This window comes from Propithecus coquereli, unplaced genomic scaffold (genome assembly GCF_000956105.1).
Source record: "Propithecus coquereli isolate 6110/MARCELLA unplaced genomic scaffold, Pcoq_1.0 Scaffold329, whole genome shotgun sequence".
NCBI lineage: Eukaryota > Metazoa > Chordata > Mammalia > Primates > Indriidae > Propithecus > Propithecus coquereli.
Window position 1 is genome coordinate 1,723,785 of NW_012148941.1, and position 19,897 is coordinate 1,743,681.

A 19,897-nucleotide genomic window follows, 5' to 3' on the forward strand; every position below is an offset into this window, starting at 1 on the left:
AATGTGTCTTAAGTGTCTTATGCTGGGTGCTGGCTATGTAATGATGAGAAAATGACAGAATCCTGCCTGCATGGAGGTTACAGTCTGGTGAGGAAGCCTTTGGGTTGTCCGCTCTTGTTTGTCTTCCTATTTCTTTTTCCCAGTAGTGTTCTCTTGATTATCCTGCAGACAGCAGAACTGAAACAAGCTAGCACTCTGCTATGGCTTGAATGTGTCCCTTCCAAAATCCAGGTGTTGCCAATGTGATAGCATTAACAGGTGGGGCCTTTAACAGGTGACTAGGCCATGAGGGCTCCTTCCGCATGAATGGAATTAGGTGCCCTTAGCTTGTGGAGGCAGTTGGTCCTCTCTTGCCCTTCCACCTTTCTCCATGCGAGGACACAGCAAGAGAGCCCTCAACGGATGCTGACCTTGATCTTGGGCTTCCCAGCCTCCAGATGGTGAGAAATGAATTTCCGTTCTTTATAAATTACCCAATATCAGGTATTCTATTATAGCAGCACAAACACACTAAGACACCCTCTCATTGTTAACTAATTTGCTTCCTACTGGCATATTATGAAAAACTGAAACATATGCTGTTCTTTTGGTATATTTAGGAAAAAGTATCCGACTTGGGAGCTGTGAGCCCACCTCTCTGGCTAGCTAGGTTGCCAGATGTCCTGTGTTTTCTATATTTCCAAATTTTGTTTTATTTTGCTGGAACTAGGTATTTTTTTTCCTTTTATCTGTATATTTCAGAAGTTATAAGATGAACATCTTTATAATAGAAAATGGTTACAATGTTTAATTTTTTAAAGATGTAATGCCTTTGTATTTGAGCCTAGAACTATTAATACTCTTAGAATGCAATTTCCTCCTTCCCTCCAGCCCTAGGTATACCCCACACTGCCCCAAATAAAATAAGACGATACTGCTTCTGCTGCTCCTGCTGCTGCTCATGTCCTCATGGTGTGCGGACCTGGTATCTCTTGTGAAGCAGCAGCTAAGGAGACTCCAGCACTCACCATGGCCAGCAAAAAGCCCAAGGAAGGAGTCAAGATGGATCGTATTAATTTGGACGTGGTGGGGCCGGACAGTTCTCAGGTACCGTTTAAAATTAAGAGTAAACTTAATTTTACTCTGTCATTTGAGAATGACACGGTTTATTGGTGAGGCAGATCAGATTCCAATGTGACAGACACCCAATCAATGAAGCAAACACACCAGTGCAGTTGGAGACGGAGGTGGACGATACAATCAATGTGTTCCAGCGGCAGACAGGGGGTGTCTACTGCAAGGGGAACCTGCTATTTACTCCAGAGGGCTGTCTCTACAGACCAAGAACACATTCTCAATTAGAAAACTGCAATTCGGTTCCATCATATCCTGTTACAGTATAGTTTTCTCTATTCTTTCATTTTCTCTTCCCCATTCCTTTACTGTACATCAAGTAAGTGGTGTATGTACACAAGCATTTTTAAAATTAATGGCCAGTGGTATGTGTTGATCAACATCAGAAAGGAGGTGGGATGGGGAAAAATACTGGTTCTGGTTCTGCGAAAAGACTCCCTTTCTCCCTCAGTGGCATGTTCATTCAGCTTTCATCTTTATATTCCAATAAGATTTTTTCACTGTTTTAACTCTCTCTATATATATCCTTGCCTACCTTGTTTGGTTGGAGAATTTTGGTGCTTTTCATTTATCATTGTAAAACCAAGTACAATTTCATAACATTCTTATATGTAGCTCTTACATGTAGGGCAATCTGTCTTTAAGTGAGAATAAATTACTTGAAAAAATGATTCCTAGATAGTTTTCCCTTCAAGTTAAGCATCTTTTTGTTTAAATAAATGTCTCGTTTGAAATGAAAAATATACATATATATATAACAGTACTAAGTGTAATGCTATGTGATCTTCACCAAGATGAGTCAATCATAATTTCATTAACTAAAATTAAAATGTAAAAAATAAGTTAAGAGACAAATGAGAAAACTCACTCTGTTTGAAATCTATAAACACACTGTTCTTGGTTACTTAAGTTTTATCTTCCAAACACATGATCTGTACATAAAACCTATTTAGACACATCTAATGAGTTAAAAATTACATCCGCATCCCACTTGGCAGTTGGCTTGTAGCTCATTATTATATTTTTTCTGTGCATTTATGTATGTATATATGTTTGAATATTGGAGTTATCCAACATGTACAATCGTTTTGACTTAAGGTTTTCATTGTTAAACCTTTCGTTGTTGTCTCAAAACCATTGTCAGATATTATTACCAGTAGTCAGATGAAATACTATTATACTCACTGCACTATGTAAATACACTTCTCTTTGGTGATTCCTGGTGGATTTGGGGGTGAGTGAGCATGCATGCCCTGGGGGTCCATAACCTGCACCATCTGCAGTGAGTGGACACACCTGGGGTGTCAGGGGTCTGGGAAAGACCCAGACTCTGAGCTCAGCGATGCAGGATTTGAGGTTTTTTTCTTTCCTAATTATCTGACCTTAGGGAAGCCATTTAACTTTTCTAACTGTAGTTCTGTCTATGAAATGTGGCTAGTAACATCCGCTTTACAGGACTCTGAGAATGAAATGTGATAAACGCGTACGTGTGTTAAAGAATACAAAACAGTCCATACATGCCAGGGAAGACAGTAGGACAGGACCAGCTACCGTAGGTGCTATGGCTTCTTCCACACACTACCCTTTTTAGACAGAAGGACGGAGCCCTAGACATTATCTGCATTACAGTCAACTTTTGAAGTCAGACCACAAGTTGGTAGATCAGTTACAAACTGTGAACCTTTGTCCATGTGCCGTTTCCTTAAATGACATCCTGGTATCATATTGGGAAACCATGGAGTAACATGCAGATTGGTTTTGTTCCCAAGATGTAACATCTCCATTCTTCTGGCTCAACTTCTGCTTCAGTCCAGGGCTTATTTGAAACAAAAATCTACCAGCTGGATTCCCCCAATTATATTTGGGTTTTTTTTTAAGACCCCTGAGGGAAATTTTCAAGGAAAACAAAGAACTAACCAGAGTACAGGCTGACGCTTCACTGTCAGGAGCAAAACAAATGGTACATTCGTGCGATGTAATAATTGGCTTACCAGTTTCACCAGCGCTTCAAGATTTAGATCATTTTTGCTGAGACTTGACTTTGGGTCCTGAGAATTGTCTTCTGTGATGTTTCCTTCCTGAAGATTAAATGGAGAGTTGATTATGTGGAGGTAGGCTTGGGATCTCTGCGAGCTCAGGGTGTACACTGTACTCACGAGGCCCTCGGAAGCTGCCTGCAGCCATGACCACAGCGGGCCCTAGACACGATCAATGAGGTGCTTGACAAATTGGATGCTTCTCTTAAATTTTATGTTTTAAGAAAATAGCCTTTGTCTTCCTTTAAACTACATTATACTTGAGAAACTAAATTCATTGACGCTCCCTTCTCCCTAGGAGGGAGGGAGAGACACTGCTATGCCAGGTCTCCTCCCTCTCAGGCTTGAAGAATCACACACATGCTTCCACCTCTGCTCTGCTCTGTAGCTTCTCAGTTGAAGGCAAATAGGTCATCCTGTTTTTAAGATGCCAGAAGGAAAAAGCTAACAACACTTTATAAAATTCTCCCCTTTCTCACCTAATGTCAATGGGTCATTGACAATTCAAGTACCCTTTCCAGGCCTGCGCATTTCAATCTGGCTGCTCCTTTCTTCGCTTTAGCTTGCCGATTGATTGTTCTCGTCGTGGCCGCCATATCATTTAGCACATTAAAAAATGAGCCCCCACCCCACCTCTACTGCCTGCAGCATCCCAGCATCCACCTAGCGATGGAACAGCGGCCCCGGGTTTATACTGAGAGATGAAGCTGATTAATGGTCATGGCTGCGGCCTTCCTAGTCAAAGATAAAGCTACGATTGGTAATCCCTTGCTGTCCAGGGGCGAGGATCAGTTTGTATCTATGACTCCTTTGCCTTACTCAGGCAAAAATGAATTTTTATTTAGTAGCTTCCATATTCCTATGGCAGCCCGCAGCCTTTGTACAAGAGCCCTGGTTCTTGAGCTGCGGCAGCCAGCTCTAGCCCTGGGTGCCAGGAGGCCCCACCTGAGCCTAAACATGTCGCATCTACTCCAGGGAGTCTTTTAGTCATTTCTTCTGTCCTCCCCGGATCAGCCTGGCATGTATTTACACTTATGGCTGGGGGAAAAAATCTACTTTGAATTGTGACAAAATGATTCAAAATTTCTCTCTGACTGGAACACACTCTTCTTTATAAGTAAATAATAGTGCTGATTATGTATAGTAGAGAGAGAACTTCAGCGAGTCAGTGGTGACACCAATGGTTGTGTAGGTAGAAAGTGGTTGCAGACATAAAATGAAAATCAAGCTCACATTGTTTGGGCCAAAATTAAGATCACTCGAACAGTACAGAACTGTAGTGTGGATCTCACAGGTAAGGGAGCCATCTCTACCTGGGATATCGCCCTGTTGTACAGGCTCATTTGAATGTTCATGCATTAAAATTCAGGCGTCAGCGTGGACCTACAGCCCACCGTGGCTATTTCAGAACCTGCTTGCTCACCGTGGGGCTTTGTTTCTCCTCTGGTCAGCAGCGATGTTTTAAAATATACATTTTTCTTTGTGGTTAGGAAATTAATTGGGCATAGTAATTTTATTTGAACCTAAAATTGGCAACTTCATTCATTTTATATTATACACTTAATTGCTAGAATATTTTGAGCTTTTTTTCAGATTAAGATGCCGTCTCTTACTTAGATTTTAGGAATAAATCCAGAGGAAGTAACAGAGGCAACAAACTTTGTACATTTATAGGCAAAACTATTAATTTGAGTTGGTGAGTCTTTCCTTGGCTCTCTCCATGACATACGCAAGGGAGACCATAAGAAATCAGCTTGCAGAAATAGGCTTTGAGCACGTGGAAGGAATTTTCCTCTAGGATTGAGCACAGGCAGACACTGCATTTTCCAGAGACATTCTAGTCATTGCTGATACTTCTGCCAGAAAACACTCGGCTGCCTGGATTCAAGGCCGTAAATAGTTGTGAAAATGACAGGTAGAGCTCAGGAACTATGATTCTGGCCGCCACCCATCACCATGGTTGCATGGTATCAGCATAAACACTACAGGCAGACAAAAACCAGGAATAACTAACGATTGGGCAGCAAGAGAGACAGAGAGAGAGATGATAGCTAGATAGATACACAGAGGCCTAGATTTGACAGCCCTATTTCACAAGCCCCTGTGGAAGGGTCTTTAAAACAAATATCTCAGAGAAGCTGTCACTTTCCCCTACTACGGCTCCTGAGGCTTCTGAACGAGTACCCACGCTTTTAAAAATAAACCCTAATGTGAGCAGAAAAGCAGCTTTTCGGTTTTATCCTAATTCAGCACTTACATTTAAGCTGTAGTTCTCCCTCCTAGAAGTCCCCAAATTTGTTTTGCGGGCTTTGTGCAAAAGTTCTTAGTGTTAAGTAATAGAAAACCAAATGAGAATCTAACACATTTTTTTCTAATTTGATTAAAAAAAGAAAAACATCAGAGAAATTTCTAGGCATTAAGGAGTTTTGCATTTCTCCAGTTTTATTACAGACAGACAATGTAAAAATAGCAGGCCTGATTTCCAGCAATGAGGCAACTTTAAGCCCAAATTTCATGCATTATTTTATTAACGTGATTAGATGTTTAAGTCACCAGCAGGTTGAAAAGACTTGTTTCAGTGTGAATTTTATTATATTTGGCAGAGGAAATCTAAGATAGTCTAAGAGTGAAAGTGACTTGAGAGGAAATTCTCCAAGTGACCATTACCTTAGGCGTCAAAGATTCTAGAAATGGTTTTCACCAATAGTTAGGTTTTTCAAACGTAAAAATGATGCTTCAGAGGAGGAAGCACCTATCGTTTTGCTCTTACTGCTTTCTTCAAGTTTTCTTGCTCCAAAGAGGGGCGTTTCTGAAGTCTCTATGCCGGGGGTTTGGGGTGACAGATTGATCTTTAGGAATAAATGTGGAGGAAAGAACTTCAGTAGGTTTTCAGGGAGGCAGGAATCAGCTGATGTTGAAAGGATTTTAGAAGAATTTGGAACCTTGGAATGTGTGTAATGTGCTTCTGTGTTGATCCTTCCCTTTACTGAACCAGGGGAAAATGAGTGGTATTGAGGCCTGGGTACTTTTAAAGGCTTTTGCAGGCTGAAAGATGGAGACTGTGTCCACCCTGTGGGAGAATAATCCCCGAGAACCCCTGCCCCCCAAAATGGTACCTGCCATAACAAGGGAAAAGCAGCAGCTTCTGAGAAACAAAACGGAATCTGGCTTAAACACCTGCCCCAGCGTGCCCGCCCTGCCTGTGCATTCTGTGAACGGGCACTAATCACACCATGGCGTCTGTTTATGTGCAGGTCTCATCCACTGCAACAGCAGGGACTGTGTCTTATTTTGCTGCCTGGTCTCAGGTTTACCACAGTGCCTGGTGAATGGTTAGCTCCTATAAATACTTAGGGAACTGGGCTGAAAAGATGGGGAATTGCCCTCTCCCTGAGAAGAGGTCAATGAGAGTTTCCTGAAAAGAACTAAATCTGGACTAAAGATAGATTTTGGGGAAGAGCAGCAGGCAACCAGGGTTCCCATCTAGAAATGGTTGAGATGCCCCAGAAAGATCTTTATTTAGAGTCCTCTCAGGGAGATGTTTGTGGTTGGCAAGAATTAGACTAAGGCTCAGGCTGTGGCAACTGCAGAAGGGTGAGTCTAGGCTGCGTGTGGTGACTCACACCTGTAATCTCAGCACTTTGGGAGGCTGAGCTGGGAGGATTGCTTGAGGCCAGGAGTTCGAGACCAGCCTGGGCAACATATGGAGACCCTGTCTCCACAAACATAAAAAAATTAGCTGAGAATGGTGGTGCACACCTGTAGTCCCAGCTACTTGTGAGGCTGAGGAGGGAGGATAGCTTGAGCCCAGGAGTTTGAGGTTGCAGTAAGCTGACCCTACTGCACTCCGGCTTGGGCAACACAGCAAGACCCTGTCTCTGAAACAAACAAACAAACAAACAAACAAAAAATACAAAGGGCGGGTCTGAACAACTGCAGGCCGTTTGTGTTGCTGAGTGAGTTAGAGGCAGCTTGACAGAGGGGACACTGCCACCAGCAGTCCTCCGTGTCTGCCCTTGCCCTGCCCTGTGTTATCCTCCAGAGGAGCATGAACAAAAAATACCTCCACACTGTCACGTTAATAGTGCAACAAACAATTTGCCTGCTAGGGGAACTCACAAGTCCATTTCTACTAACGGTGTCCATGGAGAGTCTGTGTTAGGAACTGGCATCCCACACCTTCAAACATCAAAGATAGGTGACTTTGCTATGAACATAAAGTGGTTCTAAAATGACATTTCCCCCTACATAGAAATCAGCCCTCTGAATGATAATGTAATCCTCAGCATTTCCTGAATCCTGATTATTTCACATAATCAAGAATGTATGGATTCTGAATATAGTACTGGCAAAATTATTCTTTCTTTCCTGAAGAACTAACTTTAACCCCACTTTTTTCTTTTATGAATTTGAATCCCAAGTAAGAAAAAAAGAACCATTCTTAGTTCTTCCTCTCTCTGTCTCTCTCTCTCTCTCTCTCTATCTCTCTCTCTCTCTCTCACACACACACACACACACACACACACACACACATTCTCTTTATCTCAGGACTAAACTAAGTGGCAAAGCAAAATGCCAATTTCAAATTCTTCCCCCACAACCAAATAGTGTTCTTCAAGTCAACATAGTGCAGCTTATGCTTTTAAGTGGCTTTAAATGTTATTCATATTATGAAACTACAAAACACTCTTTTCTATAATAGTCCATGAAAATGAAGTTCTTAGGAGAAATAACAAATTGAAAGCTTTCTGGGTAGTGCTAACATTATTGTTTATGAATTTCTCCACCAAATGTGCCTAATTCTACAGCAAAGCAATGGCATAAAAATAGAGCAGCAAGTTTACCTTCATGAATACATTGAATGTTGACTTTGGGTCACATTTTGTCAGAATAACATTTCCTTCCAAATCTTTGCTCTTTTTACCACATTTCTTCAGCAGAAAATATGACAAAAATTCCAGAGGTCTATCCTAAAAAATGCCCCCCCCCAAAAATTTCTATTTAAGACATTCATCTGAAATACAGTTCATCAACAGTGCAGCAGAAAAGAGAACACATTTTTTTAGTAGAGTTTTCAGCTTTCTACCCAATTAATTTTCATGTCCAGAAAACAAAGTGATTATTACTCAGAGTCAGTAGGTGGGACTTTCTAGTTAGTCTTATATTCCAGTTACCATATATACTCTCGGTTTTCAACTTTTTGTCCCCATCTGGTTAGGGTGATAAAGTCTTGTGGGAGGGTCTCTCAAGATCTTCGGAACCCAAGTGGCCCACACCAACCTCTTGGCCAAGTGAGGAAAGCGGACAAGGGGGTTCTTATTGTTTTCTGGGGGAAGAAGGCCTGGGAGAGAGGCGACAGCAGCAGAACTTCGGGAAAAACATTCTAAGGCTCTCAAATTTGGTTCCCTCTCAGTTTATAGATTTGAGCACTATCCAAATTATATCACACATGGTTATTTTTAAATGATTAGGTGGGAATAAGTACACTGAACCTACAGCAAATATGTTTAGTGATTCTTTGGTGTTTCGGGAGACATGCAAGATCATCTCTGTGAATGTCCCTGCCCATTTTATCAGCAAAGCTGGCCAGGGCCTTTCTCATGGGGCTTTCTCATTGGCCACTCTGCTGAGTTGTCTTCAGAGGAGACAACTCACGGCAAACTGCAGCTTCTCAGGACCCACACCTGGCAGGACAGCTAAGCCTGCAGGTTGTCTAGTACTGGCTGACCCAGGAAGCCACGTTGAAATCAGAGCAGATACACAACAATAAGGAGAGAGAACTTGCGCAGAGATCATATTAAATCCACTCACAAAGCAGAACTATGACAGTGGAAGAGAAGGATTTGAGAATATTTCTCTAGAAAACTGAAGACTTTGTAGAGCATCAAGTATGTAAACATCATCCCTATTCCCATCCTAGTCCCGACTTCCCTAAAACGGAGAGCTGCAGACGTCATTTCCTATAACCTTGCGTCTTCAGGGCTGGGAGAGCAGGCCTGTGGGCTGGCCTCTCCTCACTGACTTTCCTGGGAGAGTATCCAGGATTCGTTTCTGATGACAACGTTGCTTCAAGCTGTCCACCCCCACCTCCTGCCCCGTCCCCAACCAAATCACTGATTGGCTCAGTTCTGTTCTTTCATGTTTTCCCTCTGTTCCTCTCTCATCTAGCCCCTTTCCCTTCATCTTATTATATCTGGCTTCACCCTTTCTCAGGTTTTTCCTCATACTAGTAACTGGTTTCACTGTTGAATAATGTTTACGTGATATAAAAAACCGCCAACACATTTTGAAAGCAGTCACTTCTGACTGAAATTAAGCACGAGACAGAAAGCAGTGCACAATGCAATAAACTCGAAATAACCTAGAAGATTTTCCCACTTGTCTGTTTTGTGTACCTAATACATCTTGTGCCCAGAATCTCTCGGTGGCTGTTTCTATAAACTGATGTCATTTCTCTGAGGATTGTACTCTGAAAGGGATAAACCAGTAAAAAAATGAGAAAGGCAAACTAAGAATTTATTTAAATGTTGGGGTTTTTATATTCCTCTTTCTTCAAAGAATCACTTACAGAACCTTCTTTCGACAGCTCCATCAGCCCATCTGCCAGAGCCTGTGCAGTCTCCTGGTTATTCAGCACGTGGGCCATGCCCATGGTATCAAACATAAGCTGCCCTGTAAATGCAAGGCCACATGCCCTGGAATTAATTTATGTGAGAGAGGTGATCGAAAAGAAAACAACTCTGTTCTCACGGCGGCTTTTTAGTGGGAAAAAAATGCAAAAATAGAAGTCAAAATTCCATTATGCCATGAGGATGTCTATTATGCTAAGATATAAAATGAGCCAAAGCAATTTAAATGTTCAGCGTATAAAAAATACCCATCCTGCCAAAGCTGATATTGAAATGAAATCTCAAAGCGTTCTGCAAGAACGCTATACGTTTCCTGTAAGTTTAAATGTTAGACTTTCAGTCCTACCAAAAATTCCTCTACACTCCCTTTATCTTTGTGCTCAAATACATAAATATTTTAAGTCCATAGGAAATAACAAACATACATACACAGACATCTTTTAATTTTTTAAACACTTTGAACAACATGCATTTATTTGAAAACAATTTATTCCCTTGACTTCTCATTGTCTACATCTATCATCAAAAAATACTTCTATGTTTAAAAAGCTTAACTTTCTGCTTTTCTTTCTAGTCCTTAACATCGATGAAAGAACCAAGAGAAATAATTTTTCCCTGTTTACAGCTTCAAAACTATTTTTAAATATTGGTTGAACACCTCCTAAATGTGATAGAGTGGGTAGGACATAAACACAAGGAGACAAATCCCTGTTTTGGAGACATTTATGTAAGGAATATAGGCTATATATTGAAAGATAAAATATCTGCATGCACACGTGTGTGTTTACAGCTCTTGTATAAATAGTAACTACGTAAATAGACCTTAAAAAAAGGAGTTCGGCAGAGGAAAAAAAGAAAGGCATAGATATGGAATGACTTGATTGATAAATGGTGTTTTAGTCAGATGGGAAAAGTTAGGAAAAAATTGGATAGGTAGTTACAGGTGGGAAAAAAAACCCTCTTGGCTGGGCACGGTGGCTCACTCCTGTAATCCTAGCACTCTGGGAGGCCGAGGTGGGTGGATTGTTTGAGCTCAGGAGTTTGAGACCAGCCTGAGCAAGAGCAAGACCCTGTCTCTACCAAAACAGAAAGAAAGAAATTAGCTGGACAACTGAAAATATATATAGAAAAAATTAGCTGGGCTTGGTGGCGCATGCCTGTAGTCCCAGCTACTTGGGAGGCTGAGGCAGGAGGATCTCTTGAGCCCAGGAGTCTGAGGTTGCTGTGAGCTAGGATGACGCTACTGCACACTAGCCCGGGCAACAGAGACTCTGTCTCAAAAAAAAAAGACCCTCTTTACCCAGATGGTAAAAAATACTTAATTTTTAAAAATGGACTAATTTAGGTGAAGATGCAAAGTTGAGGCAGTAAATTGTTTCCAGAAGGCTCTATTTTGATCATTGGATCACGGGGATGGAGCATGAAGGGAAAATAAATTCAGTGATGTCCAATAGGCTCAGCAAAGGCCATGGAGCCCATCACCAAAGTACATATTTTTGATAGAAAATAAATAGGACTTAAATCGTAGAACAATTTAGGTAATAGGTGCTGTGGTTTAAGAGGTACTTAACTTTTAGAGCAAATTCTAGTGGGAAAAGGACCCAGCTCTCCAGCTTAGCAAACACAAATTTTGTCTAGGTAAATAATCAACAGACATAGATAGGAATTAATAAAATGGTAACATTTAAAAATGGGAACTAGCTTCAGCATTTTTATTATAACACAAATATATTTGTTCTTAGTGGAAATTCATTATATTTGAAAGGCAATGTGAAAAACAAAAGGGATAAAGTTTTACTGAAAATGTTTAAAAGTTAAAATTTACTTGCATCATTCCTAAACTTGTGTTTGCTCTGGGTATGAAACCAAGTTCATGATTAACCTGTGAAAGAAGGAGCGAGAGTTCTTACCTATCATCCTGCCACTGATGCTCTTCTGCAGCTCCTTGAAGAGAGGAGATACCTGTTTCCTGACTGATTTCAAGGTGTCTTCCAGGAGGTCTGTGAGGCTGGACCACGTCTGCAGCTTCGCTTGGCTGAAGTAGACGGAAGGGGGCGCCCTTTCCCTCGGGGGGCCCAGCCAGTCACTGAGAACTAACATTATTTTCTCCTTTTATCCTTGCAGACTTGAATTTAGATGAGAGAATTCTACTTTGTGTTTAAAGTACAGCAAACACTTAGTTGTATTTGTATCAGGTTTGCTATCCTTTCTCCTTAGAAGACTAACGAGTACCCATAGTCTGTTTTTGAAAGTAAATTCAGAAACTCAGTGTATCATTTCCAATGCCTGCCTACTCTTTGATAGACAAGGTGACATATTCTATGTAAAGGCAAAAATTAAATAGCTGCTGAATTTTGCATCAAGAAGCAGAGGGGTCATCTAAGTGAGAACATAGTGCTTTATCCTCCCAGTCTAAAAGTGACAATACATGAAATCCCACCCTACCTGATTTCCCCATCAGGCCATTGAAAGCCAACCCGTTGTAGCCAACCCTGTATCTTCCTTAAACTATGTCAGACTGCCACCTCTCTCTATAGATATCTCTATATGACTGTAGCGAGTGCTTAAGAAAGTTTCTGTCCTTGAAAAGCAACGGTACGTTAAATTTGGTTTTCTGTCCTGAATGGAAAGGTAATAATTGTTTTGTTTCTCCTACTCTTATTGAAAAAAATGTGAAATGCTTTATGACATGTTCTTTTATAAAAAGAATGAGGAAACGGAGGGAAAAGGAGGGTGAACAGGAGGAAGGGGAGGCAGAGGAGGAGAAAAAGAAGAAAACCTGTTCTGTATTGCAAGCAACACCATCCTCACCCTGCTGTGCTCTGCTAGGCCAGTCCCACTCCCTGCGGGGCCAAATGTGCTGTCATTTGGTGATGTTGCTACATTGACTAAAATTAACAAGTGGCCTCTGCTTCAACACTGTATTAGGTCAATGTGCTTTTGTTACGTCTACAAGTTCCACTTTTCTCCTCTCAGATAACACTCTAGAAATGGAACCTAAGCGAGCTTCTTTGTCATCTCTTTGTAGCTACAATTCGTTTTTCCAAATAAAACCATATCGATTGTATTTTACTAAGAAAAACTATTCTTTGTACTTACTATTTCTCTACATCAGCAACTATACATCTTTGCTTAACTGTTAAAGATGATGTTTTCAACAGTTTTGCAAATGATGGTTTGAAGCAAAATATTTGCAACAAATAATCCCCTTCTAAACAAATGACTGAATGATGAGAGATTACCTAGTTAGGGAAGTGATAGCATCCCTTCAGAGAAGGAGTGAAAGACAGGCATTGATATTGGCCATACCAGTACTATTAACTGTACTTTGTGTTCTGGTGATCCGGGAGGGGGCACGTTACTGGGCATGGTGGTCATCTCCCATGTACACTTACTGTGTTGGTAAGAGCCAGTTGCAATCCCAGTGGGGGCGGTAAAGAACGTGCCAGTTAGTTGAGCCAGCTGAGAAAGAACTTCCATTCCTGCCTCTGCATAGTCAAAAATACTTTACTTTATTGACAGGTTTTGCCATGAAACAGTTAAATATTACTTAGGAGCGCTAAGGAGCTGGCTAAGAAAGGCCACTAGCAGTTCTCTTCCTCCATTCAAACCCCTCCAGTGAAGAGCCCATGAACACTTTATTATAGTTCATCCATAAATGCTGTAGCCGAAGCACTTAATTTATGAGGATTAAGCGACAGGGTGGGGAAAGAGGCCATGAAGTTCGACCTAGGGCGTATTTTCAAATTTGGAATACTCAGCCCAAAGATAGATAAAAATCTACATATATTTTCTAAAATGGTCTGACTCAAAGGAGAAGTCTCATTGTAAGAGGACAGATTTAAAACAGTTAAACACAGGCTGGAATGTGATGGTTAAAATGTAGTGGGGCATTAATTTCACCCGTTCTTCAGTGACATAACATATAGATTGAATTACTGAATTCAGCATACAGATTGAATTACTTGGAATGAAACCAATATAATTGGTAATTTATTTTAATTATTTGTGGTCCAAGAATAATTACTCCAAACTTCAGTTACTGCTGGAAACAAGATGACAGTAGCTGAAAGGTTGGAATGTCTCTCACTTATTGGTGTTTAATATTTTCATTGACAAATAGATCGATCAAATAAAATAGTCCAAATTGGTCCTACACCTATATAGTCAATTGATTTCAACAAAGGTGCAAATGAAATTCATTGGGAAAAGGATAGTAGTTACCAGGAATAGTGATGGAACAATTTAGTATCCATATGTTAAAAAAATTAAACTCAATCTATACCTCATATTCTAAAAAAAATTAAAAATAATGAATCAAATGGATCACAAATCTAAATGTCAAACTTAAAACTACAAATCATTGAAAAAAAATAGACAAAGTCTTTGTGATCTTTGGTTAGGTAGAGAGTTTTTAGATATGATACCAAAAGCATGATCTATACAAGAAAAACTTCATACATTTGATTTCATCAAAATTAAGAACCTCTCTTCAAAAGAAACTGTTCAGAGAAGGAAAATACAAGTCGCAGACCAGAGAAATTATTTGCAAATCACTTATCCAGAATATATAAAGAGCTCTCAAAACTTAATAAGAAAACAAACAACCAAGTTTTTAAAATGGGCAAAAGATTGAGACACTTCACCAAGGAAGACATATGAATGGCAAATAAGCACATGAAAAGATGCTGGGCGTCATTAGTCATTAGAAAAATGCAAATTAAAACCACAATGAGATACCACCAGTACACACCCATTTGAAGGGCTAAAATCAAGTGTTGGAGTGCTAGGCAACTGGAGTTCTCATATGCTTCTAGTAGAAATGTAAAATGGTAAAACCACTTTGGAAAACAGTTTAGCTGGCTTTTAAAAAGTTAAATATACCTATTATATGACCTCGCCATTCTATTCCTAGGTATTTATCCAAGAGAAATGAAAGCATATGTTCACACATGTTCATAGCAATTTTATTCGTAACAACAGAAACCAGAAAGAACTCAAAAATCTATCAACAGATGAATGGATAAATAATTTGTGGTATATCTGTACAATGTTATAATTCCCAACAGTAAAAAGGAAGAAGCCATTGATACATGCCTCAAATGGATGAATCTAAAATAATGATTTAGAGTGAAGGAAGTCTGAGAAAAAAAGAATATATATTGTATGATTCCATTTATAAAAAATTCTAGAAGATGCAAATATGAGGGAAAGTAGATCAGCGGTTGCCTCAGTTTGGGGGTGGGTGAGTGGAGAAGCAAGAGAGAGATATTATAGAGTGACATGAGAGAACTTTTGGGACTAATGAATGTGTTCATTTTCCTGATTGTTTTATGGTTTCTTAGGGTAGGCATACATATGTCAATATTTATCCAATTGCATGCTTTAAATACATACAGTTTATTTTGTGTTCATTATACCTCAATAAAGCTGTTTAAAATTTTAAAAATAATGTCCCCCAAAAGATGAGTCTTAAATGTTTGGCTTGTGCAGTAACTGGGTGAATAATGTTTTTACTGAGGAATCTGGGGAAGGGGTTGTTTCAGTGCTGGGGAGGTAATCAAGAGTTTGTTTGAGATGATGTCTCTTAGACATACAAATTAAACATCCATATGAAGAAGTCAAGTCGGAATTAGATATAAGAGTCTGCAGCTCAGATATGTCAGAGCTGGAGACATAAATTTAGAAGCTGTCAGCATACAGATGGAACTTAGAGTCATAGGAATAGATGAGACTGCCAGGGGGAGAGTGTGTATGTGGAAAAGGAGAGAATCTAGGATCAAGCCCTGGGGCATATTTAAGGGTCTTGCAGAGAAAGGGGAGCCTGCAAAGGGGACTGAGAAGGGAACACTGAGGTAGAGGAGGAAGCAAGGAGAGAAGACACCAAGAGAAGAAGGCATGTTCCAAGGGGGAGTGTTCATCTGCCTCCAGTGCTTCTAAGAAGTCAAAGCAAGGTGAGGATGGAGCAGGGACCACTGGATTAGAGCACGTGGAAGTCATTTGGCATCTTCCAAAGGCAGTTTCAATGGAGATAAAGAGACCCCTTGGAAGAGCGTGAAGAAAGGATGGGAGGTGAGGAGGAAGAGGCAGTGAGTATGGACCAGCAGGTCTCAGAGTGTGGCCTGGAACCAGCAGCATCACCATCACCTGGGAACCTGTCAGGAAGGAAAATTCTCCAGCCCCACCCTGGACCGGAGTCTGAAACTCTAGGTGCGGCGCAGCTGTATGGATTTTAACAGACCTCCAGGTGATCTGAATACACACTAAAGTTTCAGAACCACTGGTTTAGTCAATTTAAAAAGAAGTGAGGGAAAGTTTATTGTCTTTTTTTTAAAGACAGGAGATTCTACAGGTGCTCCTGATTTGATAGGAATGATCCAATAAAGAGAGAGAAATGAGGCTTGGGAGAGAATCGGAGTGTAGGAGTGAAGTCTTGAGGAGGTGGGAGGCCATGGGATAGAGTCCAAGTGGAGCGGCTGGTCTTGTTCGAACAGAGGTGCTTTGTCCATCAGAACAGAAGGGAAGACAGAGAATGAAAAGTAGGGGGTGGGATCAGTGGTGGATTTGATGGTGGGAGGAGAATTAGGGAGTTCTCATATGACTCAGTTTTCTAGGGGAAGTAAAAGGTGAGGTCAAAAGCTGAGAGACAGGGTTACTGAAAGATTGTCTAAAGAGAAGAGATAAAATCGTCATCTCAAAGAGTGGAGAAATGAATTCACCAAGAAAATGTGGAAGGATTGCTCATCAGAATTGCAATCCCATTTGAGAGTGGTGTCATCAAAGTTAGACCAATCAATACAGCTGTATTAATGTTACTTTCTCCAAACAGTCTTCAGCTGATTTAGTGCAGGCAGGAGTAGGTGTGCAGAGAGTTGTGTTTTGACCAGCATTGGGATTTAGCCAAATGAGTTGGGAGTAGCCAGGAGAAAGAGACAAGGAAGTTCAAATTCTTTGCAAGGGAGTGATGAGAATGTTGGACCATTAAGTCCAAGTTTAACAAGGAAGGAAGCAAGCGTGAAGGCATGGTGGCAGAGACTGGAAAAGTGGGCATGTGTAGACTGGGGGTCTTAGACAAAGAATTGCTGGAGGGGGGATATTTGAGCACATGACTCAGAAGTGGTGCTCAGAGACAAATGCTTGAGATCAAGAGTCTGGGGGTGATACAGCTACCGGGGCTGACAAGCACCGAGTGATGCTGAGATGGTAGAAAAAGAGATTTAGGCTGAGAAGTCAAGTGTCTTGGATGATTCATCCAGGTGGATATGACATTTGATGAGAATTTTAGGGATGGTGTTAGGGCCCAGAATGATGGTAGGAAACCTATTTTTATTTTTTTGGCTGCCATTAAGTTTCACTTGAGATAATTTTTATGTCACCAAATCCACTGTTCTTTTCCCCTTTTGCTCTTATTCTGTCTTTCAATACTTTACTTTCCTGTATTTTTTTCTTTTATTTCATTTAAAAAATTTGCTTAGCTCTCATCATAAAAGTGATATTAGTTCATTATAGAAAATAGAGGCAAACAAAAGACAATTTTTAAAGGGGGGGGGAAGAAAGGAAAACTCACATCATCCTGTCCGACTGGCGTTAACACCTTGGTGTATACCCTTCCAAACCCTTGCCTGCACGTATGTACGCCACCCCACACGTGTGTGCGTTTTAAACGGCGGGATCACACTGTCCACATTCTTTGTGACCTAGTCTTTTAAACCTGATTTCAAAAGTAGAAAAATTGTAAAACACATCTAGTAACGTGCTGTTTTAATGTTTTGGAATATTTTCTTCTAGAATCTATGCATAATTTCTACATAGCTGAGATTATATATATACATATGGGTATATATACACTGTACATATATACATATAATTGGAATAACTATAAAATTATTTACAAAAATATTTTTATAATATTTTGTATTTCATTTCCTTTTAAACTCCTTCCCATCCCTTTTTGTTTTTCCTTTCCCCTGGTTGAGGCCTGCCAGGGGCCTGCTTTGCATATGTTGAATAGTCCTGTGAAACCTGAGGATTAGGAAGAACCTGAAAACTCACAGTTCCCTAAGGAATAGATAATTTAATTTCACACTCCCTCTCCCCTGCTCTGCTTGGAAAAACAACATAGCCCATGAATACAGAGCTTTTATTTAACAGATATCCAAAGACTGAATTTGACTTAATGTTTCTGAAGTTTCTCTTCGCGCACTGAAATCAACTCTGATTCTAGACAGGCAGACACTTACATGATAACAGCAACCTCAGTGATTGTCAATCATACTCGTCTTTACAAAGCACGTCACTGCTTTTAATATTACCTAAGTATTTACAGTATAATTTCTTATTACTTAAATATTTACATTATCTTGATATTCAGGAGTCCTTAAAGTAAGGTAAGCTCCAAATGTGGAAGCTGAGGTCCACAAGCTTGCCTAAGGCCACACAGCTAAGAAGTGGCCTGGGCAGACTCCAGCTCAGGTCCTTGGTCGGTCACCAAGTTCATAGTTCTCCAGGTTCAGAGATCAGCAGGTGGGGGGGTTCTCAGATGGAATGATTATGGTTCCTATGCTGGGCAGGCACCTTCCCCTATATTATGGAGGCTGATTTTATTGTGTTTTCTAGAATAAATATGAATAATGCTCCTGGGTCTTGCCATTAGTGACTTTATCTCTGCACAGATAGGTTGCTCTAACCACTCCCTCCAACCCTTACTTCCCTCAAATACCTGGGTGTGTGAGGTATAAATGGAGAAAAAAATAAAAATTGAAATGGGACTGAGTCGTTTGACCTGGAGACGCGTCACACATTCACAGCATATCACCGTAAAGTGGCCTATAGTGTGTTCCAAGCTGACCTGACGCTCCAAGGGGCACAAAGATGTCCACATGACCTCCTTCTTCCTCAGTAGCCACATAACTTCCTAATTTCTCCCAGAAGTTTCTCACGTCAGGCCTCAGCAAATTTTTAATACCAATTTTATAGCCTGAGGAAAAAAATCAAAACGTCGTATTAGTTTGTAAGTTTATCATGAATGGAAACTATTAGCAGTTTGTGAAAATGCAACCACGAATTCAAAAAGACAACATCAGCCTGTAAGACCAAGATCTCTAAGGCACCTCTGCTTCATCCTGCACCATGTCAGGGCCACCACCATGGCCCCGGTCCCCTTCACACGCTGGACTGCCCGGGCACTGTGCACTGAGGTTTAGGACGTTGCATTTCTGCCTCCGCTGTGCAGCGGTGTGAGTTACCAGGCTCGCGCAGGGTTCAGGGTGGGTGGCTAGTCCAGTCCTGGGATTTTGCAACCAAGTTCCAAAGTAGAAACATTTCCCACAATTGTCAGTCAAAAAATAAGTCGTTCAGAGCAGAAGTAAGGCTCCCAGAGATGGTAAGCATCAACTGAAACTCTCCTTTTCTCTCACTTCCTAGGAATTCAGTGTGATGATGCCACTAAGCTGCTTGAGTCTGGATCCATTTCTAAAGAAGCTCTGCCTCCCAGTGCCCCAGTAACGAAATGAAAACAAAGTCAGGCACAAGAATTCGGACTTTTCACTCCATTCCATTGAGAAGTCTACATACACAATGGAAAGATCTCTTCGTGTGGTGGGGTAAGAGATTTCATTTTGATGTTGTTTCGAAAGCAAAAGCTTTTGAGAAAACACCACAATTATATAGAAGTAAACTAGTTTTTTTTTAGGTATTTTGTTATCATTACTACTGTTTTTTTATAAAAGGGCTGGGCACGGTGGCTCACGCCTGTAATCCTAGCACTTTGGGAGGCTGAGGTGGGAGGATCGCTTGAGGTCAGGAGTTAGAGACCAGCCTGGGCAACATAACAAGACCTTGTCTCTACAAAAAATTATAATATTAGTGGGGCATGGTGATGCATGGTTGTAGTCCCAGCTACTCAGGAGGCTGAGGCAGGAGGATCCCTTTGAGCACAGGAGTTCAAGGCTGCAGTGAGCTATGATCGCGCCACCGTACTCCAGCCTGGGCAACAGAGTGAGCCCTGTCGAAAGAAAGAAAGAAAGAGAAAGGAAGGAAGGAAGGAAGGAAGGAAAGAAAGAAGAAAGAAAGAAAGAAAGAAAGAAAGAAAGAAAGAAAGAAAGAAAGAAAGAAAGAAAG

General features: G+C 40.7%; 1 protein-coding gene across 1 annotated transcript in view; it reads right to left on the reverse strand.

Annotated features, from left to right (window-relative positions):
* The window catches only part of ECT2L (epithelial cell transforming 2 like), an 81,913-nt gene that overhangs the window by 20,967 nt on the left and 41,049 nt on the right, over positions 1-19,897 (reverse strand). The window contains exons 6-10 of the mRNA XM_012650482.1: positions 18,627-18,755; positions 13,174-13,266; positions 11,689-11,871; positions 9,718-9,821; positions 3,105-3,191 (exon numbers count right to left, since the gene is read on the reverse strand). Of these exons, the coding sequence (XP_012505936.1) occupies positions 3,105-3,191; positions 9,718-9,821; positions 11,689-11,871; positions 13,174-13,266; positions 18,627-18,755 (596 nt within the window). The remainder of the gene's footprint in view (positions 1-3,104; positions 3,192-9,717; positions 9,822-11,688; positions 11,872-13,173; positions 13,267-18,626; positions 18,756-19,897) is intronic.